A 25,701-nucleotide genomic window follows, 5' to 3' on the forward strand; every position below is an offset into this window, starting at 1 on the left:
GGTTCTATCATTTTCCCGAGACCCACTCTCCTTATTCCCACCCGATTCTCGAGTGGTTTCGCGGGAGTTATGAAGGGAGAAGGGGGAGGGTGGAGGGAGAGGGGGCGATTGCCTCTTTCATGCAGCCAAGATGATGATGGGAGGGAATTTTTTTCTGGGGAAAGGTGAGGCGGCAGGGTATGGTGACTTTGGGATTTTTTTGATGGGTTTATTTGAAAGGGGGGGGATTTTTTGGGGAGTTTATTTCGGTTAGAGGGAGGGGGGAGTGAGTGATGGTGAGTGGGAAATTATTACGGACGTTTGAGTGACTGGGATTTTTCGGAATGTCTTGATTGGGATGCAGTGGTAGAATTTTTTTGAAATTTCAGGGGAGGTGGAGAAATCTCGTGAGTGATATTGAGTCGGATTTAGGGAAAAATGGTGGAAATCTCAAGGTTTATGTGGAATTCACGGAAATCCAGGAAGTTTCGGGGGGACAGGAATATTGGGAAGTAAAATGACATGAATTTTCAATTTTTCCCGCGATGTTCCTGATTTTTGGGAATTTTCGCAGAATATTTGAACAGAAAATCAATACAATATTCGATTTTTCAATGATACATTTTCTGAGATTTCAGTGAAACTTGAACACGATAAAAATTTCCCGAATTTGGAGCGGAAAATTCAGACGAAAATTTTTAAGTCTCAATTTTCAAGGGAGGTAGGGAAATTTCAAGGGAGGTAGAGAAATCTCGTGAGTGATATTGAGTCGGATTTAGGGAAAAATGGTGGAAATCTCAAGGTTTATGTGGAATTCACGGAAATCCAGGTTTCGGGGGAACAGGAATATTGGGAAGTAAAATGACATGAATTTTCAATTTTTCCCTCGATGTTCCTGATTTTTGGGAATTTTCGCAGAATATTTGAACAGAAAATCAATCCAATATTCGATTTTTCAATGATACATTTCCTGGAATTTCAATGAAACTTGAACACGATAAAAATTTCCCGAATTTGGAGCGGAAAATTCAGACGACAATTTTTAAGTCTCAATTTTTTGAATTCTGAATTTCGAATTGAATTTTTTAGTGCTTAATAGCGAGTACATTTTACTTCGATGAATTACAAAAAATTGATGAGCTGGGCATTCTGTTAAAACTACGAATTAAATCTACGAATTTGATTGGATACCTAAAATATCAATAGATTCTGTTCGATGTCTACATTTAGATAATGGGGAGATGATGATGGAAGGGAATTTTTTTTCTGTGGAAAGGAGAGGCTCCGGGTAAGGTGACTTTGGGATTTTTTTCATGGGTTTATTTGAGGGAGAGATGTTGGTGATTTTTTGGGGAATTGATTTCATTTTTAGGGACAGGAGGGAGTGAGTCATGAAGGAATTATTACAAACGTTTGAGACGTCTGAGTGACTAGCAATTTTCTGAACGTCTTGATTCGAATGTCTCAGTTTGTTTAATTCTAACGGCAGGAGTGAGTTTTCGCCAGAAATTTTTTTAATGCTTGAGAAAAAAATTCAGTATAAAGTATTAATTAATAGTTACGAAAAATTGTGGAGTTGACAGAATAATCTCTTTATTAATTTTTCAAATCGTATTCCCCGGTTGCTCAATTAAAAAATTTATTCACGATTTTATTAATGAATCGTTGGGGAGCGAATTAAATGCATGTTCCTGAGCTAGTCTTTTCTTATGGTCACCCATCCGCTTAGCGACTACGCTCACCGCTGCTTCAATTGAAAGGACTAGTCCCTTCAATTTTTCTTTTAATAAAAATATTGATCCCTATCAATTGGGGTTCTAAGACGCTGAAAGGGTTGAAGTGTATAATCCCCCGGGAGAGTGACGAGTCGAGCGTGATGGGCCGTGGGTATTAATAGGCTTCTAGAGTGACTGGAGCTACAGTTCCCCCATCACAAAGTCTTCGGTAATTTTTTAAAAATTTAATTCGATGAATTTCCGCTTCAATTCGATTCTACAATTTTTTTCAAGGGAAGACCACACTGATAATAATAAATTAGATTTTGATTCATTTATTCACCAATTTTTTTTTCTTGAAATTGGCTGCGGTGAAAAATTTTAAAAATTGATGATATCCAACTGAATGTGAATATAATGAGAAAATGAGGGAAAAATATGACAAAAATTTATACTTCAATAATTTCCTATGTACTTTAATTGAAACAATTTTTTAGATTTTTCGTCTGTAACAATTTCAAGAAAAATAAATTTTTAAATCCAAAAAATTGTTTTGGGATTTTTAAAAGCTTCATTTAGTCATATTTATGCTGTGAGATATTTTAGGAGAGAACAATGGTGCACTTACCGTCCTTGTTCATTCCTGCTTGAAAGCACTTGGTTAATCTGCAAGCTCGACACTGATTCCTGTGAGTTTTGTCAATGGGACAACGACCTTTCATTGGACCCTGGGCCTTGCAGGTGTACTCACGATTGCTGTGGATACTTCGTTTGAAAAATCCCGAACAACCTTTATTTCGTTAACAAAAAAAAACAGTTCCTTAACTATTTTGATAAACCTAAAAATTCTGTTCCGGATTTTTTAGGGAATATCTCTGCACCCGTTGAATTTAGCCAAAAATATAAAATAACATTTTTTATGGGGAATTTCGTGCTCTACAAAAAAGGTTATTTGAAATTTTTCGCTAAATCCGATGGTTGCAGAGATATTTGCGAATTAATCAGAACGGAATTTTCGGATTTTTCTTTTAATTAATAATTGATTTGTTAATTCATTAATTAATGCAATTACCATCGCAACTGTAAATTCCATAATGTTTCCCTGAACTACGATCCTCGCAGACGTTGCAGGCAATATCCAGTAGCCGGTCACCTGTAACGCACTAATGTAAGTAGAAATTTCCGGAATAGTCAGACAAGTTTTCCTCTAAAAAGTGAAAAAATGCGATTTCGATTTTGTTTCCCCTCAAAAGAACTGAACAAGAATTGACAGCAAATGATTAATAATTTCAAGCGGTTTTTCCTTCAGTAGAGAAATCACTAGTGGTCAGACATAATTCCCAGAGCCCGGGAAAAATACCGAGGGAAAAACTTAAGTGGTAAGACGAAAGGGGCTCCGGAAGATTCCCTTAATCTGTTCTCTCCCTTTTCGTGGGTTGCCCTTAATCGTCCTAATGATCCGCGGCAAGAAAAACACGGCTGTGCCTAAGCCAACCCAGCATCCCCCTTTCACGGTAGACATCTCACACCCCGAAATACCGAAGCGTCTCATTGTTGAAACCGAGACTAAACCGATCAAATCCTCCTCCTCTATCCTCCTGCACGAGGATTATTGCCTCCACTCAGATATTTTTGTTTCACTTTCACCAAAAATAATAAAATGCCACTGCAAATATTTAAAAGCATCCCCCACTGATTTTTTGCCAATCAAGAAAAATATTTCATAATTACAAAACCATTTTCACATTTTTTGTTGAGAAATTGTTAGAAAGAATTGTGTAAAAAATATTCTGTTTTGCGGAGTAGTTCTTTAAATATATCTCTAAATTAATTGAGGGAGATATTTTTTTTACAAACAACAAATAACAAATAACAAAAATTACCTCTAAATTAAATTTTCTAAAATTAAAAAAATCAGTCCCCAATTGTTTTCTCAAGAAATTGTTAGAAAAAATTGTTTGAAAAATCTTCTATTTCGTAAACATATCCCTAAATTAATTGCGAGAGATGAATTTTCTTGAAAACAATTTTTTGCAGATCGCACCAAAATTTGTAAAAATGATTAAATAAAAACCACAACGCATTCCCAATTACATAATCAAAAATAAATTACTTGAATTATTGTTCTGAAAGAATGAAAAAATCTTTCTTATTGAAGCTCACATTTCCCAAAATATCTTAAATCCATTGACATCGAAATTTTCAAGAGAATTCTACAAATAACAAATCCCAAAAATGACCCCTAAATTAAATTTTCTTCCTTCACAAAGAAAATAAACTTTCGATTTCCAGCGACCCATCACGGCTTCTCCTTAATCCGTCCCCAATGTCTAAGAATCTACCCCCAATTTTTAGAAATTCGCAATATTAAAATTCACCTCATGCAAAATTCCGAAAATCTGTCATTTCATCACAAATTGTCCCGTCATCCCCCCCAATTATCCTGAGCCCATCTCTAATTCCGACGAATCCACCCCAACCTCCCCAAAACCCCCTGACGCATTCCCAAAAACGAGTGCCCCCCAAGAATCCCTCGCACACCCCTAAAACCCAAAAAACTATTCCTTTCCCAGGAATTCACACTGCTCCCGCCCTCGCCTCTCCAAAAATCCACCAAAGCCCACTGCGAAGCCCCTCAAAAACTCAAAACCACCACTGACCTGTGCCCATCCTCCGTATCCTCTAAAAGTCGACCATGGAACCGGTTGTCAGTGTCCTCCGCATAACTTTCACCAACTCCCTCGCAACAGTCTTCCCGGTAGCTACTTCCGCGTCTATCTCCCCAGCACCCGAGCGCGTTAAAATCATCGAAGAAGTCCAAACCGTTGGGCGAGCGCCGGGGGGGGGAGGGATGAAAGGTAAAAGACGAAAACCCACCCCCAGTTTGTCGCCGATGTCAGAGGGTTTTCCAGTAGTGACTGGTCGTTGGAGGCTGGACGAGTGTACAGACACGTTCCCATACCTCCCCCCTTCCCCTCCCCCTCCCCCGGCCACCGAAGTAACGAGGGGGTGAGGGGTGGTGGTAACTCCAGCCGTTAACACCTTCGGTAGTTATGCTAGTTCGCAAAAGTGGGGTAGTTTGGTGGATGGTTTGGGACTTGCTGGCTGAGTGGCTATCTCTTCCCCAGGACTAGCGCTAGTTAGCCATTCGGGGGGCGCGGCTCCAAGGCCACGTTGTCAGATGACTCGTTGTCGGTTGCCACCACTATGTCATTGGCTGGCTCCACCCACAACCCTCCGGACAGCGGGGGTTGCGGGCACTGGGAAACACCGGGGGTGCGCAATATTTCCCGAAGGGGCGTGAGCTCGGAAATCCAACCCGATTGATACCACGCCCTTAACACCGGCTTTTTTCACTGGCGAGGGACTTTTTCCCCCCCCGCAAAATGCATTTGAGGGAAATTTTTTTACTCGGCTGTTTCCTTTTGCTGCTGTGCAGTCGTTTATTTGTTTTTGGGTTGCGGGGGGTTTTCTACTTGGGGAGAGGGGGTTTTCAATTTTTTTTAGGGAGAAGTTGATTTCAGCTGGTGGCGGGCTTTTGGGAGGTTTTTGCTATTCGGGGGTTGTTGGTGCTGCGCTGTTTTTTTTCACTTGGAGAGCTTTTTTTTAAACATTTGTTTGGGTTTTTTATTGTTGTTTACTCATTTATTCAGTTTTATTTTTGTTCAAGAGTTTTCTGCTTAAGGATGAGTTCACTTTTTTTATTTTTTTTAATGGAAAGAAGTGTTTTCATCTAGCTCGTGGTTTTTTTTTATTTAAGATTTTAGTGTTGTTTTTTATTGACTAATTTTCATGAGGATTTTATCCATTTCAAAAAGGCTTTTATTAGCACGAAGGACATTTCACAGAGTTTATATTTGTTTATATTTTTTTCTTATCTATTCATTTCTGTTTCCCTTGACTTATTCAGTTTTACTCCCTTATTCAGTTTTATTTTTGTTTAAGCGTTTTCTGCTTAAGGATGACTTCACTTTTTCTATTTTTTTCAATGGAAAGAAGTGTTTTCATCTAGCTCGTGGTTTTTTTTTATTTAAGATTTTAGTGTTGTTTTTTATTGACTAATTTTCATGAGGATTTTATCCACTTCAAAAAGTTTTTTATTAGCACGAAGGAAATTTCACAGAGTTAATATTTATTTATATTTTTTTATCATCTATTCATTTCTGTTTCCCTTGACAGGGGTTTTTCTACTTGCGAACGCTTTTAGCTCCTTTCGAATTTTTTTTTCTCAAAGATGAAGAGAGGCATTTAATTGACATTGGCTATTTTCAATTCACCCTCCTTTAATTAATTAAGTGTTTCTCTTTATCTCTCGGGCCATTGCAGGGGTTTTCCACTCAGCGATGAGAAATTCTCAATTGCTCATCCCTTCTCTTCATTTTTCATAATTTTTAAATTCATTTTATCTCTTGTTCTGCGCTTATTTATTTATCATCATTCATGCAATTTCATTGTGGGTGGCCCGGAGAGGGGGGGGGGAATAGCGATTTGATTTCTAGTGAATGAAGGAGGGGAGGGGCTTAGGGGTATTTATCGGTGATGTAAACTCGAGTGAATTTATTCTGCATCGGGGGAGCGTCGTGGCACTCAGCCAGGTGGAATGTTTTCGTACTTATACCGTTTTATATAAGCTCGTTACGCATCATAAAATTGTGCTCACAGGGTCTGATGGTTTTCAACGAGGGGAAAACGATGCTCAAACAGTTTTTGGTATTAATATGCTGAAAAAAAATTCAGCGATCTTAAGACCTAGGGAAGAAAAACAAAAAAGAAATTATTTATTCATTTCTTGAGGAGTATTCACACTTTTATATTCCTCTCTCTTTATTTATATTTATTAATATTCATTTTTTATCGTTGTGTTTATTTATTCGTGTTTATATTTATTTATTTATGTGTTTATTCTCTTTTTTCTCTCTTAAGAATTCATTAATTGTTCTAATTGATATTTCAATTATAATTGTACCGTTTTTATTGTAATTTCATGTTTTGTGATAACAAATTGAATTATTATCAACATAAAAATATCACAATTCGTTGTAATTTTTTTATGAATTCACTCGAATGTAAATTGTTAAAATGAAGAATTTATATAAAACGAGAATGAAATTTTTGACAGATGAAAATGATAACATTTGCACTGATATCCCCCTGAAATTGAAAGCTACACTTCAAAGTTCATATTCAAACAGTTAAAAGTGTGTGGGTCACTCGCTTCGAGTTTGGGTTTAAGGGTTTTGGTTTGTGAAATCGAGGAGCGAGTGTTGGAAGGATTGGGATGACACTGTACCCCACAGTTGAAGAGGGGGGGGGGGGTCAGTGTGTGCTCTGTTGAGCCTCGTCGTTCGCTTGAACAAACTCAGCGAGGCCTCCTGACCACCCTGTCAGGCACGCCTCGAAAACCCTCGGCAACCGCTCACCGACGTTTCGGGATTTGGATTCCTGGGTTTTCCAGACGACTAAACCCACCCCCACCCCTTCCACCTCCCCCTCCCCTCCACTCACTTGAACGCCACATTCGCTTGGCTAAACAGATTTTCCCCATCAAAATTCAAATCATTCATTTTTTATATTTCTTATGAAAATATTTTTTTTCAGTAATTCAATCATTTTTAAAAATTTATTGTTAACGAATTTTACGTCAGAATTTATTTTATTAAAAAATTATAAAGGAAGAAACAATGACTTCCTATTCGTTAATTAAATTATTCTAAATAGTTTGAATGAAAAATGGTTGGAATTCGGCATTCGTCAAATTTTTTTAACCTACGAACAATTTTTTTCAAACGAAAAATCAATGATGCGCTGTAAAAATTAAGGATTAGGGACTTATTGGTTGAAATAATTTTATGTTGTTTTCGTGTTGTTTCTGATCAATAAAGAAAGCTGTTTAGCTTCTCCAGGTGCAATGCCACCTTGGTAACGTCTCTCTCCACCCCAAATAATCGAGGAAGACTAGGGGAGGATTGCGTGCCGCCGAGACCCCGTGCGTGCTCCCGAGCCGCTCTGAAATCCATTTCCCGGGTATCCTCGAGCTAACTTATCATCCCGAAGTTCGTGTTGAAGTGCGTGGGATGTTGCAGAGGAGTTGTTTGGACCAGCGATGCGCCGGGAATGACCCGGGGAGAGTGAGGGAGGCGCGGTGTGACATTAACAAACGCCCGACGGGTGATGACGGAGTGGAGAAGCCGGGGATTGAACCCTGTGGGGTCAGACATCTGGGGGAACCCCAGGTGAGTCGCGTAATCCCACAAAAAACCCACAAAACTACGAATTAAAAAAAAAATGCAAATAAAACCTGAATGAATCAAATTTCAAAATCAAATAACAAGCAAGTTGGAGTGCTCTTGTTAAATCGTCACTATCTCGGGACCCATCGATGCGATTTCAATAAATCAAATTTCATTGCAACGTCTGATGAAATATCTTCAAAATGGAAAAAAAAATTTCAATTTCACTCAGCCGATTTTTAGATATTGATAATTGAATATTCTTCACTTGACCATGCCCTGTGAATAGAAATGTTGAAATTGAACAGTGATTTTTCGTGGATATCTCTTAATCCAAGGGAGATAGCGGAATTTTTTATAGAAACATTTTTGTAGAGGAGAAACAGCGCTATAAAAAAGGTTCTTATAAATTTTGAGCTATCTCCTTTAGGTTTCAAGTTATTCCCAAAAAACTGAATGGATGTTTTCGATTAGTGAAAAATGAAATGGAATTTTTGATCGATTCGAGTTTCCAACTTTTTTTTCACGTTTCATTGTGGATAGATGTCGAGGGTTGATCCAACGGTCGACGTCCTCGAAAACCGCATGAACGAGGGAGGAAAGTCTCCACCGCCGTACTTGCCTCAAGCCAGTGACGATCTTCCTCCTACAAGTGAGGAGACGATGGGGCCAATTGGCCCATGGGCAACTGGTCGTGTCGTTTTCACTCCCACGGCCGGAATTACAGGCGTACGACCTGTCGTCGATCGTTACTCCGTTACTAGATACAGTCCGGCTGAGTGGAGGGCACATAATCAAACTTTTTTTGATAGAAACCGGAAGACCATCGACGAGGCTCAGTGAGACTATTTTTAATAACTGATATTCAAGCTTTTTTATTTTAAACATTACCTTCTTATGAATAAACAATATGATTTATTTAAACTTCCGGCAATATTTTTTTTTACATGAAACCAATTTCGCAGAATCATTTTTAGAGTGAAATATTGACGAAAATGGTAAAGTTTTTGACATTTTTTCAATTTTTGAACAGAATAACATCGAAAATAAAACTAAAAAATCATTTTAAAAATCCCCTTTAGTGTTGAAAAATTGATTGTTTATCAATTATTTATGAAAAAGGATTGTAATTCTAAAAAAAATTAAATGTTTATTTTTTTTGTCGTATTTTAAAGAAATTAAAAAAATTACGATTCAAAGAAAAAATTAGAAATTGAATAGAATAGAATGTTTTCCCCAATTTTTGAAAATAGATCCGTAGGTGAAAAAAAAACGAGAGATCTTGCGCATTTTTAAACATTTCTAGGAGACTAAAATGAATTTAAACTGAATTAATAAGACAAATGATAAGGATTTCATAAAAAAAATGAACAAATAAACAAATACAATAAGTCTTTGACTTCAAACGGAAGTGAATTTCCTCTCGAAATTTTCCGAAATAGGTTTGTAGCCGAAAAAACGAGAGAGAATAACTCAAGAATTTACAAGACAACCGACAAAGTGCAGTTGGAGAATCGGGACAGACTGAGTAAGCGCTCCAGCGTGATCCACCGGTGGAAAACCGAGCTGGAGAAGGCACTGCACGAGATAACGGACGAGATAGAGTTGCTGGAGGGTGAGCTGCGTCGTGTGAAGCAGTCCCTCTCGATTCTGACACTACCGGAGTCCATAGCCGGAGAGTTTTTGGACATTCGCTGTAAACGACTGGAGCCCGATCTCGTTAGGGATAAAGTGGAAGAGGAATTGGTGAAAGTAATGTATCCCTTTTTCCACAAAAAAAAAATTCCGTAAAATAAAAAAAAATAAACCAAGGCCTTCAATTCAATTTTTTATTTAACTTTTTACCGAAGAGTTTTCACATTTATTTACGCAAGAGTTGCCCAGCACACGGATAGAAATATTCAATAAAAATTACGTATCTTTTCCGTAATTCCAGAGTGAAACGTGGATTTTATGGAACTGTCGCGTAATTTTTACCTAAAATCACGGAATTTTTCCAGAGCGTTTCGTAATTTTGACCCGAATCTCCTGTAAAAAATTATGATACCGTCAGCTAAAAATTTTCTGAGTAGATTCCGTAATCGGTGAGCGAGCTGAGTTCCGTAATTTTCCCTGAACATTTCTCTCCGCGCGCACTTTCAGGAGGTTGCTCTATGCAACGAAGTGAGAAACACCCTGACGAGAACCAGAGAATCCGTGGAGTATCAGCTCCTGGAGTTGAAGACAGCGAAATCGAGACTAGAATTCGATGTAACAGATAAACTAGACGCCTACGAGATTGACTCCCTCTGCGTGGGTCTGACGAACGATTCTCCACTGATTTTGACGAGACCAGGAGCCACTAGAGTACCCCCGGAGTCAGTCAAATATTTAAAAACTTAAAACTCCTGGGGTTATATCAAATAACTCGTGAAAATAATTTTCTCAAGGCAATCAACTCCAGAGAGCTACGACCACTTCACCTCTGAAGCCCTGGCGACTGCTGAAGCTGTCAGGCAGCGGTCCATTGACCTCCGGAACACCCTGGACGAAATTTACGTGAAGGCTGTGAAGGATCTGAGGAGTCAGGCCATGCAGGTGGACAAGGAATTGGCGGAGAAAGTCACTCAGACTGAGCAAGTCTGTCAGCAACTGGAGAAAGAACTTTCGAAGGTGAGAAGTGCTTTAAAAACATCCCCAGAACGGATTAAAATGATTTTTAAATCATTAATGTTGCAATTAATGTAAAATCATTAATACAATGTAACTTGAAAGATCATTAATATTGCAGTTAATCTTTTTAGTGTCTGAATCAGCTCTCGACGACAGAAAATTTAATTGAAGAGCTCCGAGGGGCAGCCAAAGGTCTCAATGAGGCGCTAAAAGTGGCTCAGACTCGTCTCGACGAGCGTTTATACCGAAGGAATGTCGAAAGTTGTCGGGATGAGCCCCAATTCGGGTATAAAAATTGAATAATTCCTCCAGAAAGATGAATTAATCCTCAGGAAAATTGAAGCATTGGTCGATTGGATTGATTTTTCGTTTTAGATTGATCGAGGAAGTGAAGACAATCGGAGAAAACCTGTCTGTCATGTCGGGACAGCTGAAGAGAGCTGAAGAGACTCAGGCGGATCTCGTGAAATCCCGAAGTGACCTCGAACGCGAAATATTTGTCAAGAGGAAGACACTTTTTGTCGACAGAGAGCGTGGACAATTGTTACGCTCCTACTATCCTTCAGCCGAGGCATTATCCGGTCTCGTGTAAAATCCACCACCAGCACTCTCACCTCAAATCGCTTACAATGGAATTTTTTAATCCCCTGGAATCACCTTTTATCACTGCGCTTTTGTGGCTCTTTTGTTGGGAGTTTCTATGCTCACTGCTTGTCTATTTGTGGTTTTTAATAAAATTTGGGTTGAATTGCTGATTTTTTTTTGCTGTTCTGTTGAATTATGAATTATGAGGGATGAAAAGGGAGGGAGAGGGGGTGAACGGTGAATTGTGGCACTGAAAAGTCTCAGAAGTTTGTAGAAAATGAAAACTTTAAAGTTTTCGAAACGAGAATTTAAAGAAATTTAAAAATTAAAAAATTTATAGATGTGGTTTTTAGTAAAATTTCGGGTGAAATGCTCGTGTTTTTAATTGTTCTATTAAATTATGACTTATGAGGATTAAAAATGGAGGGAGAGGGTGTCAACCGAGGATTGTGGCACTGAAAAGTCTTAAAAGGTTCATAGAAAATAAAAAAATTAAAGATTTCGAAATGAGAATTTAAAGGAATCCTTTGGTCCTGAAAATTGTGGAAATGAAGGGGTTCAAGACAATTTAGCTAGTGAAAAGGTAAACTGTTTAAATTTCATGAGGGAATTTTTATTCTAGATGCTCATTTTTTTCGTTGTTTCTTTCATTGAATTCCTGAATTATGAGGGATAAAAATGGAGGGACCGGGAGTGTCAACGGTTTGTGAGACTCAAAAGCTTCAGGAATTTACCGAAAATAAAAAATTCAAGAATTTAAGTCAAAATAATGAAGGAAATCCCCATAGTTTCGAGAATTGTGACGAAAAAAAAACTTTTTGCCCTGAAAATTGTGTAAATGAAGAGGCTGGAGACAATTTGCCTAGCGAAAAGGTAAAAATATCCATCAATAACTACTAATACAATAAAATTTATTGAGTGAAATGCTTAAATTTCATTTCATTTCATTTCAAATAAGTTTTCCGATCAGTGACGTTATTAAATCCTAAATTATCTCCTTAATGAGTGGCTTGAGGAGAAAATGCCACAAAACATTTTCCGTTAGAAATTTCCTCAGCTACAAAAAAGATTTTATGACATTTTCTCCTAAAACCGACGGTTATCGAGATAAAAGCCCAATTAGTGAAGACGTTTTTTTCATTTCAACTCGTAGGGAGGAATTGATGAGAATTCTGGATGTTTAACACCCCCTGCGCCATCCGAGGAGTGTGAGCCACCCCTCGACAGGTGGACAGGACTCGCAAAGCTCACAGGAACCAGGCCAACTGTTGGTAACTTCACCATAGCTCGATACAGCCCTGGAGAGTGGCAGAATAGTTACGAAGAATTTCTAAAGGATTCGAAATATCGCGTTCGTGAGGCGAAGTGAGCAATGAGAATAATTAAAAAAAGCGCATTATTATTCAACCAATTAATTGCTCCTTAACTCTACTTCAACTAAAATTCCTGAACTACTGATGAAAAAAAAATCACTGGAAATGCTAATAAACTGTATTTCTCCAAAATGCGCAATGAAAAATTAATTTCAGCAATCACGAGTTCAAAACAAAACTCCTGGAGTCCCAAATCTTCCCTCAAACAGATAAAGAACAGCTGGACAACAGTCTCTTATTGAGAGCGCGAGCTGCAGAAATTTTCCTCTGGAAGACTGAATTGAATTTCGTAATCAGAGAAGTTGAATCCGAAATATCGAAAATTCAGGGGGAAATCAGGAGATTAGGGAACTGCTCGCAGGCTGTTGAGCTGATTAAGAACATGGACAGGGATATTCAGAGGATCAGGAAGTCGAGGGGACAGACCGACCTCGTGCACGACGCTCTAGCTGAAGAAATAATAAAAGTAACATTCAAAAAAGCTCAAACAACAAATTCTCACTCTAAAAAAAATTTTAAAAATCATTAGGAAGTGAAATTATGCGGCGATATCCTCAATTTGTACACCCGCTGCATCGACGAGACGAAAATGCGACTGGTGGAATTGAAAGATGCGAAACGGAGACTCGAACACGACTGGTCAGACAAATCAGGTGCTTACGATGTCGACACGACTTGTGTTGGCCTTAAAAATAATTCCGAGGTATTGCAGTGGAAACCGGGGAGCGTCCAGGTGCCTCCAGAGTGTGTAGATAAATTTTTTCCCTACAATGATTTTTTTATAATGAATTCCAAGGAAACTGATCACGAATTCCTTAAATTCTCCTTCACATTTCTTCAATTTAATCGTTTTGACTTGAAAATTAATCGATTGATCATTCGTTTCAGCCAATCAACTCCTGACGGACACACATCTTTCGTTAAGCAATCGATAATTTACGCAAAAACAGCGATCAATCGGTCCGAAGTACTGCGAGCGAATATGAAAGAGAATACTGCGTCGTGTGTGAATGATTTGAGAAAACAAGCTGCTGCAGTAGAAATAGCCCTCACTGATCAGATTGTTTACCTCACGAAGACCGTCAGAAGCCTCGAAGCTGCATTAAAAGACGTAAATTATCATCTTGTTAGTCAAGAGAACAATTGTCATCATTTCTTTGAAATTAAAATTGTTTCAGTGCTTGAAGAGGCTTTCAGCCAACGAAATCCTGATAAATAAGACGAATTTGGCTATCAGAGGGCTTGATGGGCCCATGAAATGTGCTCAGACACGTCTAGGGATGAGACTAACACGAGAAAATATTGAGAATTGCAGAGATGACTCTCAAAACGGGTAAAAAACACAATTTTCAATGAAAAAAAATTAAATTTTTATCCTCCAATTTTTTTTAAATGTTTTAAATTATATTTAGACTCATTGACGAGACGAACAACATCGCAGAAGGCGCGACTGCACTCGCAGGTCAAGTAAAAACAGCACAGGACTCCACAAGTTCACTGATTGACTTGAGAAAAAAAATAGAAAACGACATTCTCGTTAAAAACAAGAGCCTGTGGATAGATCGGGAACGTTGCAGGGTAATGAGGAGTTACTACCCCTCGATTACAGCCTTATCTGGGTATTAAAGGTCTCATTAAACAATTTTCTCAATTAAAATGGTGAAAATTTAATGAAAACGCCAGAGACACTACATCGATATATATTTACATACAAACCAGTTTTTATTTATTGATAAATGACACGTGAAAATAAACCCTAAATTATCCTACAACCTGACAGCTGGGTCGTTATTTATCATTGAGATGATAACATTAGAATTCTTTATATACAAGAAAATCAATAATCGAAGAAAAAGGTAAGTGGTTAATTTTGTCAGCAACATTTGTACCTCATATTCAATTTCCCAAACTAGTACAGAGGATGAATCGATGCTTTCAACCTCGATAATTATTAAAGAATAGAAAGAAACATGTGAATAATCAAATGAAGATAATAATTACGTTAACATCTCGTTGATGACGCGTTTACGAATATAAATTTACGCTTATCGGCCATATCTTAGTAGTAATTCCCTAGAAAAATATTTCTTTCACATCAGAAATCAACAATATTAAGTATCAAGTATTCAACATTCAACATTTTTCATCGCTTTTTTTGGAAGGTCAAGCTGGGTTACAAAAGAGATTGGCAATTCCCAGATAAATTATTAGCTATCAACTTACTCTACCAACTCCTCTATTTCTTGTTTGCATAAAAAATCAGTTCAAGTTTATATATATTTTTGTTTTAATTTTTTGGAAATAGTAAATGCTTTATCAAAAAACTGAGTTAAATTCTGCTGTATCAAAAAAAATATATGAAAATTACAGAAAGAAACATTTTAACAACAATACAATTTATGTTTCATTTTTTTTTTCATTTTAACACAACGCGACATTTGGATTCCCAGCTCCCAGGGGCCACAGAGTCTTCGAAAATAGGATTCAATTGTCTGGTGAACATTTTTCCTGAACTTGATTTACATTAACCGAATTTATAGGTATTTATTCGTACGTTTGTTCATGATCTCAATTTTTAACTTTAATATTACTTCTAACGTTTTTTTTTCGGATAATTTGAATAGTATTTTCGTTAATTATTCTCCATTGTCATTTCAACGTTTTCTAGGATTTCTCCTCTCTCTCTCTCTTATCAGTTAGTGCATAAATATTTCAATATGTGGAAAAGAAAAACCATAAGTGTTTACAATATTTACAGAAGGAGGTATTACGACCAGAATTTCAGCCTAAAATTAACTTCAACATTTATCGTAGGGTCGATTTATTTCGACCACTGAAATGCAGATATTGCCGCTCATTACAGTAATTAATATGCTCGATGAAAGAGAAAAGTGAATGGCGTATAAAAAGTTATGAAGTCCTAACTAAATTCATTTTCAATTGAAAAATCATGTAATTTTGCTTTTAATAGAAAAAACTGCTTCTGCATTCATACAAGTGACACTCACCAGTGTTATTTATATTTCTGCAGACATTATCGTGATTTACCTGGTCTTCAAAAATGATACATCATGAAGATTAATTAATCAGTCATTGTTTTTTAATTGAATAATTGAGATTAATAAATTTAAATGCAGTATTTTGACAGTAAAATTATTTTTCATGCACTGATGAGATTAAAATGCCACTTCCCACGCACTCTATTTATATACAAAAATATCGAAATGAATTTTTCTGTTTAATTCAAAACGAAAAATTCGAAAAAATTTAATTTTGATGAAATTTTTTGCACTTTTTTAGAATGAAAATATCGATTATCGATCGGTGATGGCCGATGATGGGCAAGAACTCAATTATCAGTATTAATTCCAATAATTCTCTCAGTTTTCAACGAACAAAAAAACCGTTACCATTCGCGGGGAATAACTTTCGCAGTTAAATGCAAAAAATTGGGCTTTTGGCTTTAAAAGATGGGTTGATGAACTAATTCATGAGATATTATGCTCAGGCACACTGTTTTCAAAATTGAAAAAAGAAACAAACACACTCACACGTATCCACCAGTTCTCTATGTTTTAAACTAATGAAATTACTGGACTTACACGAATTATGGACAAAGCCTTTAAAATCACACGTTTTGTATTATTGTTTTTAGTTGTTAAAGATTTATGTTTGAGTCAGTGGCTGCTCGGGGAGCATCTCCTCGAATGATACTGACTCAGCTAAACCTCGTGCTATTAATTCGTGGGCTACAGATATTACCTGAAAGAAGAATAAATGATTAACGTTTGAAAATGAATAAATCGAGATCAATTGAGAAATTTAATCGAAAACAGAACAAGATTTTTACCCCTTAAAGAGATAGATGACTTAATTATTTAATATCAATCATATTTCGTAATTAATTGAATATTTAACTGATGTTAATTACGGAATCGTCTCATGAACTTGTATTTTTAAAACGAAATTTTTGATTAAAAAAAATATAGAGATTTATTCAATTCATTTTGGATTAAATATTGTGGGAGATGATTGATAGAACTTACCCCATGCTTCGGCACATTAATATACAGACTGATAAAAATACTTGAATCGATATAACCTTCTATTTGAGCCTGTCCAATACTATTTGAACAGATTTGGGCTACAACGTCGTAGGCTTCCTGTTGCCATTCACCTGTGCAACAAAGAAAATTATAATTAATTAATTATTTTATATTCTCTCATCAAAGCCAATAATTGAGAATTAACAATGAAATTACCATTTTTGGGTTTAATATTAGCTAAAGAAACTTCAATTGCTTGAAAAGGCAACGTCAGATAATCTGATCTAATTTTCCTCATCTCTGCATTGCTAAATGTCCAGAAGCCACCGTGATCAACGAGCCTGACTAAATGCTTCTCCCCAGCAGGATCTGCCTCCTCCACTAGAGCACGTACCCACTTCTCGTACCATTTGGCAACAACAATCATTCCCTCTGCGAAAATTTCAAGAATTAAAAAAATTAGTAATTCTCATGTTTAATATTTTTTCAACCAATTCCAGAGAATAACTGCTCATTCCCAGGGACATTACGAGCAATTAATCACTCAAAATTAATTTAAAAGTCTTTATCCTTAAATTTAAAAAAAAACGAATTAATTACTCGAAATTAATTAAAAATATCGAGAAGATTTCCTGGGTTATTGGATAATTGAAGAACAATTGTTAAAAATAAATGAAACTCACGAGCCAATTGATCTGGTACAGGTGGTGACTCAACAGTATTATACAACTGTGTCATATTATAATCTAACAGCCTCAGTGATGGATAAGTTGGATGAGTTGGCAACTGAATAAACAGCCTATCAGGTTGCAAAATGTGACAGACCATAACATCGTTATTCACTCCATCCACCAAGTGCAGTTGCATTAATTCAGTCATCCAGGGAATTTCCTCGGGATTGTTAGTGAAGTTCACCTGCTCGAGTGTCACTTCAGGGTATTTTTTCAATGGAAATCTCTGTCTGATTAGATCCAGTGCTGTGTTTATGTTCTCGGGCAGTCCCTCGATCACACAGAGTTTCAGGTGCTTTGTTGTTGGGTGACGTTTTACGATTATATTCACTTCTGCTTTGGCATTCAATTGCTGAATTGATATACCTCGTTTTCCAATCATACGACCTACGAGGGTCTGGGGCATTGCGAATTCGTAGATTGTTGTGGATTTTCGCTTTGTCAATTGGCCATTGATGCTTCCACCTGGAAAATTTTTTTTTGTCATTTATTTCAGTCATTACTCACTAGTTTTTTAATTTTAAGTTGTTCTTGTGGTGATGCAATTACGGAATTGTGAAATTATCTCGTTAACGGATGATTTTGAGGGGAAATGTCATAATATATTTTGTGTAGAAAAATGTTTGAGCTACAAGAAAGCTATCTTGGCATTTTTTTCTAGAGTCACTCATTTCTGAGATAATTAGGTAGATAATGAGGACTCTGAATTTTTTTTCAACATTTTGTTGATTTTGTCCAGCTAATTATGCAATTATCAATGAAACAACTCTTTTCCAAGATAATTCCACAATAAAATAATTTAATAATCTTCTAATAATTGAATCCCTCTAATTATGAAATTACCGTGAAAGCAAGTGGTTTGAACCAAAAAGTTCTGCATTTCTTTCAAGATAATTCCACACTAGACTACCCACTCTACTTTAATTCCCCAAAGCCCCTAAAACAAGTGATATTTCAACGAAATCAGCGTCAAACCAATGGATTCAGCTCTCCACCAGGTACTCCCGTCCCATCAGGGTAAAATCATCTTTCTCATGTTGTCGAAAAACACAAAAAATTATCTACCCTTTCCACTGTCAGTGCTGCCCTCGCTCCTGACTTCGTCATTGACACTGCCATCAAGTACTCCAGACACAGGGCTGTGATTAGCCGAATCTCGCTCAGAAATAGCCTGTCCCGTGGTCTTGGTCTCATCAATGGAGATCTTTGGCTCTTCGTCCTCAGGGACGTGGCTGAAGGTGACTTTTTCCTCAGTTTCCTTCGTCATCTCCAGGTGGCTCTTGCTCCTGGACATCATGTCGAAGCTCGAGCTCTTCGGATTGCTCCCCAGGACAATGCCCTTCATCTCGGGTATGTCCTCTACCTCAGTGTACCAAGGACTGCTCCCAGACTTGGCTGATTTAATCGAGATTCCCTGGGAGCTCGACCTCCTCGTGGGAATGTCCAGGCTCTCGCTGACTCTTCGGGGACTCGAGCCTATTCCCGGACCCTCTGATGAGCCTTTCTGATGGGGCGAACTCGAGGGGGAGTCGTCGATGTTTATCCCAGAGTCACTGAGACTCGTCTTCTTGACGTTGGCCTGGGCTTTCTGACTATTTTTAAGCTCCTCTTTTTCGATTTCTGACTTTCCACCTGGATCAACTCGATCTACGCGTCGACGCCTGTACCAGAATAAACCGATTATCAGGGCGAAGGGGAAAGTCCACTTCACGAGCTGCACGTTCCTGATAGCCATGATTCCGATCCACTGTAGCTATTTTGCGATGAAAATTGTGAGGGCTGAAAGGTAATTAATCACTGCTGAATTGTGGAAATGTTTGATAGGGGATTTCCAAGGGAATGAGTGGATTTGGGAAGGAATTTTGTAGGAGTTTTTTGTGGGAAATTTTGTCAGCTACAAAAAAGGTCCTGAGACTTTTTGCTGTAGGAAGCGTAGTTTCATAGATAATTGGGAATTAACAAATTGCAATTCGACAGTTGGGAGAACTGAGAGGAATTTAATGAAAACGCTTCACGTAGGATTATCTCGAGAACGATGCAGTTTAGAGGGAAGTCTCAGAAAAGATTTTTCGTAGGGAATTTTATCAGCTACAAAAAAGGTCTAGAGGCATTTCACTCTAGAATGACGCATTTCCGAGGAAATTACGTAGATAACAAATTGCAAGAGTCTAGAATGCACGCGATGAATAAACTGTTCGCAGGGGAATTGTTCGAGGCATTTCCCTGTGACTCAGTGTCGGAAAAGTCTCGACAATAATTGAAACGTATACGTTGCAGCGAAAATCACGTTTTGCAATGGATAAGAATGTTGAATTATGCGAACTTCATGGAAAAATGCTCCACTATCAGTAGAAAAAGTTTATCCTTGCTTCTTACGGATTTAAAAAATGCTGACAATCTCCGCGAGGTGCATGCAATGTGCGCAGATCACATTCTCAGGGCTCAATTTATTCTCTTCTTTCGAAAAAAAGCGACGAAAAAAAAATCGTCACTAATTTTTCGTTCAATTTCTCTTTTGGTCGAATGAATTGATTTTTGTACTGAAGGGTTTATGAGGTGAATGTTACATGCCCTGACAAAATGCAATTGAACTTTCACGGAGGTGAGGGAACTCGCTTCAAGTGCGAGGGACTGGTTCTCCCGCTAAAAATCACGGAGCGAAATAAATCGTTGCAACTATCCACGAGAGTTATCAGAGTTTATGGCGGCGATATTGCTGCGCCCGATGAATTGCCAACAGTTTTATAATCCACGATAAATCATTCGTAAATCAGTGGTACCTGGTTTGTTTTTAATCAGATGGGACACGTGGGATGATTAAATCAATTGAAATTGAAATTCGTTGAGAATTGGATTGATTGAATAAAATTATTGATTTTGCATTTTAATGAGGAAAAGCATTTCGTATTTTGTATTTTGTTGATTAAAAATGCAAAGATGGGACGATGAAACGAGTGGAAAAATGTATTGATTAAATTACAGACTGAATTAAATTAATCTGATAAATCAATGAATTCGATAAATTAATGAATTCTATTCAATAATAAAAATTATTCATCTATTCTCAATCCTCCCATACGGTAGACAAAAATAATTACACATTTTTTTAAGAATTTCCTCACGAGAAAATAATGCTAAAATAATGGAATTAAAGTTTTGAGGACTTACCAATGAAAAATCCATCTTAAAATTCATGAAATGTCGATCACAAATGCCCAGATGTGACAATAAAACAGTTAAAAAAAACGTTCAAATAAAATACGTAAACACAGGAAATATCAATTAAGATTATTCAACGCAGACTGAATAAATATTTTAAACGATGTTGTCAATAATTTAAAAACCTCGATTTTTCATGAAAATTGTGCTACACGTGGTTGCGAGGAAGAACATTCTAGTCCAACCGCGTCGAGGTGCGCAGACGCAGACAGAGAACTGAGCGGTTGAGCCGGTTGGGCACGGGCTACGACCGGTGCACAACTGGACAAAATGAAGAAAATGAAAAGCCGAAATAAAACGAGTGACTATTCGTTCTAGGCGAGACTTGAAGCAGGTAGAAGGGAGGTACGAATGCCTAGAGTTTTTCTACCTCATTTGCATGCTCGACAATGAGGAAGAGATAAATTTCTGCTCGTGTGCATGAAAATTCAAATTTGCGGGGAACGAAGCAAACATTTATTCAATGCGGTTTCAGAAGTCATTCTTTTTTTTTAATAGATCATTTATTCCCTTCTTAATAATAGCGGAATTTTAGACATTTGATCAATTATTATCGAAATAATTACAGACATTATTCATTATCGTACTTCAGACTTTCAGAATTTGAATGTTTTATGAAGAAACAAGGATTGCGTGAATTAATATGGAGTAGAATTGATGCAGTCGTTAATTTTATGAATTTTTACATTGAATATTGTAATTATATTGGATTATTTAAATTTATTCTTTCTCAATTGAATAAAATTGCTTATTATGCCTTTCTTCACATTCCTCATAATCAAAATTATTTTCTCTTAATTAAAAATCTCGAGAGGATTAATCATCATCGAAAACAATGTCACGAGTTATTTTTTATGAGAAAATTCAGGCATTCTGTTTCAAAATAATTCTGTTCAAGCCAATTAAATACGTGAAGATAATCTACACCTCGCAATCCAATCAAAAAAACCTCTCCTCCCATTTATTTATGCCCACGAACTCCGGAGAATTGATTCGAGAGGTCGAAGAATCCTAGAGAAAAAAGGAGTGAAGTGGGTCCAGTTAAAAAACCTGGAGGTCTGGCGCATGATTGCGTGGGTCGTCGACATCCCGTGGCTTTACAGAAATATCTACTTTTCCATCATAATAATATCCCCTCAGTCTTCTCTACATCAAAACACTCATAACGAATCGAAAATAGGTTTAAAAATCGAAATAAATTCCTGGAAAAGAAAAAAAATTTAATTTTACTTCCACAGCTGTTGTGACTCCTTCCAGGGCTAAACTCTCGTCTTCAGCCCCATATGTTCGCATACCCAATATTATCTGATGTAGATGGAGTCGATTCCTCCCAGTCTTGACTCAATATCGAGTGATAAGTGATGGGAACTTTCGAAATAATGAAGAAATCACTGTGGAGTACTCAATTCCCGTTTCATCGCTGGCATTTATCGCTACTGATAATTATAATACAGGTCATAACCAATTTTTCGATGACACAATCAGATCAAGGGTGATATAACGGCGAAATACGAAAGATTCCGCGCATAATTGAGAGTAGAAAACACCGGCAACTCGAATATAATAACATGAATGCGCCGAAGGAATTTCCTTCGTGAATGAAAAATTATTGATCGCTCCACTTCAATTGTATTCCCCTTCGCTCGATAAATATTTTGGTATTCAGACGCATTTTAATGTCGTATTCTTCAATTTTACGCTGTCAGCACAACAGTAGAGGCAGAAGGGACAGAGGAATTGACTTGGGTTTTGAAATAAATTGCCGAGACCGTCTTATCAGTAATAGCCACATGGCTATTTCTGTCATACGTGTCTCACCCAATGGCTTCAGTCACTGAACAACTACCTTGCTAATGAGGAGAATGGAGTCATCGGGCTTTAATGAAAATGAAAACAAATACAAAGTGGATTGTCTGGGTTCATTAATCCTGATAGTGTCACAAATAATTCGAAAAAATTATGGGAAACATCAGCAATTCGTCAGTGAATAAATGATTAATGCTCGTTAGAATTGCTGATGAAACAGAAAAATTGTTAACAATTTTTATAACATTCTGTTATTCGTAAATAATCAGTTTTAAACACCGAGCAACAGTTTTTGGTGGAAAACATTGACGAAATGGAAGAATATTTTTCCCTCCCTTCGTAATTATTTTTAGGTGAATGAAATATTCTTCAGTTGATGGGCGAAATGAATTTATTATTTATTTAGAAAATTGAGGAAAATACGAGCGACATTTTTTGTTTGCGAGAAGCTTCAGTAAATGCCTGAATAGATAGTGAATGTTCGAGGCGCTGACATAAACAAAACGATCGACGAAGAGGCTATTAGAAATATGAATAAAATCGGAAATAGCGACGCTGTGAATTCCTCTCCGATGAATCAATAATTTAATAACAATGTTCGATGCTCTAAAACTAAAAATAATTGGAAACATTCATCGAATGAATAATCATTTTTTAAAAACATTTAAAATGTAAATAAAATTCATAAAATGAAGACGCAGTAGATACTTCTCTCTCAATAATGAAAACTGAAAATTCTCATGAACATCGCAAGAAACTTGACTTAAAACTCACTGTAAAAATTCAGTGAATAATCAATTCAAAAATAATTTAAAAAATAAATAAAATCCCTGCAATGGAGAGGAAACAACAATTGGACAATAATTTTCGATTCTCCAAAATAAAAATTCCCAAGAACACCGAGAGACCCCAGACCCAAAACAATTGGAAAAATGAATTAAATAATCACTTTAATAAATATTAAAAACACGAGTAAAAATCCTGAATCGAGACGCAGGAAATTCCCCTCCAATGAATCGATACCTCCAGCGATTGAATTAAAACCAGCGAAGCAAAACTATTGAGTAATAACGTGTCCCCAAAAATTTTCGCCGCTCCTAAACCCCAAAAACTCAAAATTCCCAGGATCGTTGAGAGAAAGTCGACTCAAAAATAACTGGAGAACCCCACGGAATAAATTATAAATTTTAGAAAGAATTTGAGGATGAAGCCATTGACTCCGCGGCGTTGTGCTCCCTTCGTGCCCACGGAATTTTCTCCACGCTATTTCCAGATGTCGTATTTGAACGTTCCCCATCGACACAATCATCCACACGCCCCAACGTCCCTCCAAAAACACCCGAAACCACCCCCCCAAAATTACATAATTCTCCAACACCAATTAATTCCCAAAAACCGGTCCTACGTGTTGCATTTTGGGGATTCACTCGCGTCCATATTGTGCAACATCTTGTAATGGACTCAAGTGCGGAAATAAATCATCACTTATCCCCGAAGACCTCTCGCTCTCCCAAAAAATCGACGAAATAAAATTGAAAAAACAGTTCTCGAGGGAATATAAGGATTTTCAGCCGAATTATTCCGGGGAATTACTCCGGATTTTTAAAATCGGGCTGCGGGTCATTGATAAAAGAAAGCCGAGAGCAGCACGAGGCTCTAGTGTGAGAAATGCCGGTGATTTTCACTTACCAATTTAATCCGCAATTCCTGTTAATTTTCAACGATTTATCCCCACGTTTTTTCTGGCAGGATCACGAAAACACTGGTTTCGGGGGTTTTTGGGATTTTTTAAACTGATTATTCCGGGTTTCCGGGAATTCCACGTGAACACAATGTTTTTTCTGCTTTTCACCGCGAGACAATATGGCGATCCCGGACGTTTTTAATCGCGACCGCGTGCGTTGGTTGAGTATTTTCAAGTGTCTCCCTCGGCGACATCTTGTGAATCAACTTTTTGGGGAGTTTTACAGGCTTTCAACGGCAGGAAATTATTTCCCTGGGATTGGGGGTTGTGATGTGGGTGTTTTTGAGTCATTTTTTTCATTTTTATTGATGAGAACAGGGAGGAAATGGGGTTTTGAAGGTTAGTCGCACTGAAAATGATTTTTTCAGGGGATTTTTACGAGTTTTGGAGGCCTGAGGGACTCACACTGGGATTTTTGGGTCTGATGGTCAAGAGGAATCCTTCTGTAGGCGTTGTTGGTAGAAGAATAAGGTAAAAAACAATTTTTTGCGATCTAAAATAATTTTTTCGTGATAAATTGCATCAAAAAACAGTTTAGTACAAGAAAATCATTGTTTTTTTAGTTTGATGACTAAAAAAATTTAATATTTGCAAGCCATTCGTTTTTTTAACAAAACAGTATTTTTGTAATTCACAAAATTCGTGTAAAAATAAAAGAAGACGACCTCAAATGAATGCAAAAAATAGTTTGCACTAAAAAAATATTTTTCAGTGAATTTATGCAAATTTTGGGCCTTTGTGGGCAAATTTTTGGGTCTGATCATCAAGGGGTTTCTTCCCTAGTCATTGCTGATAAAAAAAGAGGTGGAAAATGTTTCTTTGCATTATTTATTCTCATTGGTCGATGGGGAATTAATTTTTTAATTTAATTTTCAATGAAAAAATACTTTAATAGGATACTGAACACATTTTCGTTAATTTATTCGGGTATATTTATCAATATTATCGAGCCTGAATCATAAAAATATTAAATCTCAACAAAATAATTTTTTTCAACCGAAAAACAATTTTTTTTTTCGTAAAAATGTAAGAAGAGGACTTGAAATCATTAGAATAACTTGTTTTTCATCATGAAAATTATATTTTGAATGATAAAATCATATTGTCGTGATGTATTCTCTGTAGATAAACTTGGAATCATCATTTCCGATTGAAAAGCGCGCCATGACGTTTTAGGTTGGTGGGAGAACGCCGCAAGATGGCCGCTTAGCGTGATTGTGCACCTGCCCTGACAGCACGTGTTACAGCTGTGCGCCGATTTGGTCGTCGTAAATGTGAGTATTATTGGATTCTAAGCATGTTTTTCCACTCTCTGAACATCGCAAATCATCACAAGACGGTATTTAAGGATTCTGGCGCCTCTGTGATGCCAATTACCCACATTTTTCAGGCTAAAAACTTGGGTTAACGTCGTTTTATTTTCACATACCGCACGTGTGAGCTCGCGACACTGTTGCTTCCACAACAATTTTGTGGTTCAATGTCAAACGACGCTATTTAGATTTCGATGATAACGCAATTGTGGTTAATTAGTCTAATTAACCTAATTAATTGGAGTTGGGGTTTTCATTTTTTTTGGAATTCCGGAGGCACAAACGCGGGATAAAATTATTGTTTACGA

General features: G+C 37.1%; 5 protein-coding genes across 6 annotated transcripts in view; 3 read left to right on the forward strand and 2 right to left on the reverse strand.

Moving 5' to 3' along the window:
- Window positions 1–4,391, reverse strand: part of LOC107038565 (nuclear receptor subfamily 2 group E member 1-like) — a 15,929-nt gene extending 11,538 nt beyond the window's left edge. The window contains 3 exon segments of the mRNA XM_015257737.1: window positions 2,323–2,484; window positions 2,767–2,847; window positions 4,355–4,391. Coding sequence (XP_015113223.1) covers window positions 2,323–2,484; window positions 2,767–2,847; window positions 4,355–4,391 — 280 coding nt within the window.
- Window positions 4,392–8,509: 4,118 nt separating this feature from the next.
- LOC107038568 (tektin-4-like) lies at window positions 8,510–11,168 on the forward strand. The gene is made up of 6 exons (XM_015257740.1): window positions 8,510–8,763; window positions 9,367–9,676; window positions 10,067–10,281; window positions 10,354–10,576; window positions 10,708–10,862; window positions 10,952–11,168. The coding sequence occupies exons 1-6, from the start codon at window positions 8,510–8,512 to the stop codon at window positions 11,166–11,168; spliced, it is 1,374 nt and encodes a 457-aa protein (XP_015113226.1).
- A 202-nt stretch (window positions 11,169–11,370) lies between these two features.
- LOC107038637 (tektin-4) lies at window positions 11,371–14,294 on the forward strand. The gene is made up of 8 exons (XM_015257858.2): window positions 11,371–11,398; window positions 11,832–12,026; window positions 12,319–12,526; window positions 12,691–13,000; window positions 13,064–13,278; window positions 13,423–13,645; window positions 13,713–13,867; window positions 13,947–14,294. Exons 1-8 carry the CDS (start codon window positions 11,371–11,373, stop codon window positions 14,158–14,160), a joined length of 1,548 nt encoding a protein of 515 aa, XP_015113344.2. The 3' UTR covers window positions 14,161–14,294.
- LOC107038636 (KH domain-containing protein akap-1) lies at window positions 14,186–24,241 on the reverse strand. 2 transcript variants are annotated; one of them, XM_015257856.2, is made up of 6 exons: window positions 24,026–24,241; window positions 18,377–19,090; window positions 17,264–17,776; window positions 16,797–17,012; window positions 16,581–16,711; window positions 14,186–16,296 (listed from the first exon to the last, which is right to left on the reverse strand). In XM_015257856.2, exons 2-6 carry the CDS (start codon window positions 19,044–19,046, stop codon window positions 16,201–16,203), a joined length of 1,626 nt encoding a protein of 541 aa, XP_015113342.1. In that variant the 5' UTR covers window positions 19,047–19,090; window positions 24,026–24,241; the 3' UTR covers window positions 14,186–16,200. The 2 variants fall into 2 exon arrangements, with proteins under 2 accessions (XP_015113342.1, XP_015113343.1); XM_015257857.2 differs by lacking the exon at window positions 24,026–24,241 and adding an exon at window positions 20,480–20,778.
- Window positions 24,242–25,296: 1,055 nt separating this feature from the next.
- LOC107038619 (tubulin polyglutamylase TTLL4) overlaps window positions 25,297–25,701 on the forward strand; it is a 112,572-nt gene continuing 112,167 nt past the window's right edge. Inside the window, exon 1 of the mRNA XM_015257829.1 lies at window positions 25,297–25,354. The gene's annotated coding sequence lies outside the window, so the exon portion shown is untranslated. The remainder of the gene's footprint in view (window positions 25,355–25,701) is intronic.

The sequence above is a fragment of the Diachasma alloeum genome, unplaced genomic scaffold (genome assembly GCF_001412515.2).
Source record: "Diachasma alloeum isolate Michigan unplaced genomic scaffold, Dall2.0 Dall_scaffold_00285, whole genome shotgun sequence".
NCBI lineage: Eukaryota > Metazoa > Arthropoda > Insecta > Hymenoptera > Braconidae > Diachasma > Diachasma alloeum.

Bases quoted from the DNA above. Each gene is read 5' to 3' on its own strand.
- LOC107038568 (XM_015257740.1), top strand. From the start codon at position 8,510: ATGAACGAGGGAGGAAAGTCTCCACCGCCGTACTTGCCTCAAGCCAGT. The intron at 8,764-9,366 runs GTGAGACTATTT...TTTCCGAAATAG, and splicing joins AAGACCATCGACGAGGCTCA to GTTTGTAGCCGAAAAAACGA. The intron at 10,282-10,353 runs GTCAGTCAAATA...AATTTTCTCAAG, and splicing joins GCCACTAGAGTACCCCCGGA to GCAATCAACTCCAGAGAGCT.
- LOC107038637 (XM_015257858.2), top strand. From the start codon at position 11,371: ATGAAAAGGGAGGGAGAGGGGGTGAACG. The intron at 11,399-11,831 runs GTGAATTGTGGC...CTGAATTATGAG, and splicing joins GGAGGGAGAGGGGGTGAACG to GGATAAAAATGGAGGGACCG. The intron at 13,646-13,712 runs GTAAATTATCAT...AAATTGTTTCAG, and splicing joins TCGAAGCTGCATTAAAAGAC to TGCTTGAAGAGGCTTTCAGC.
- LOC107038636 (XM_015257856.2), bottom strand. From the start codon at position 19,046: ATGGCTATCAGGAACGTGCAGCTCGTGAAGTGGACTTTCCCCTTCGCC. The intron at 17,777-18,376 runs GTAGATAATTTT...AAAATTTTCCAG, and splicing joins CAGCACTGACAGTGGAAAGG to GTGGAAGCATCAATGGCCAA. The intron at 17,013-17,263 runs GTGAGTTTCATT...AAATTTTCGCAG, and splicing joins TGTACCAGATCAATTGGCTC to AGGGAATGATTGTTGTTGCC.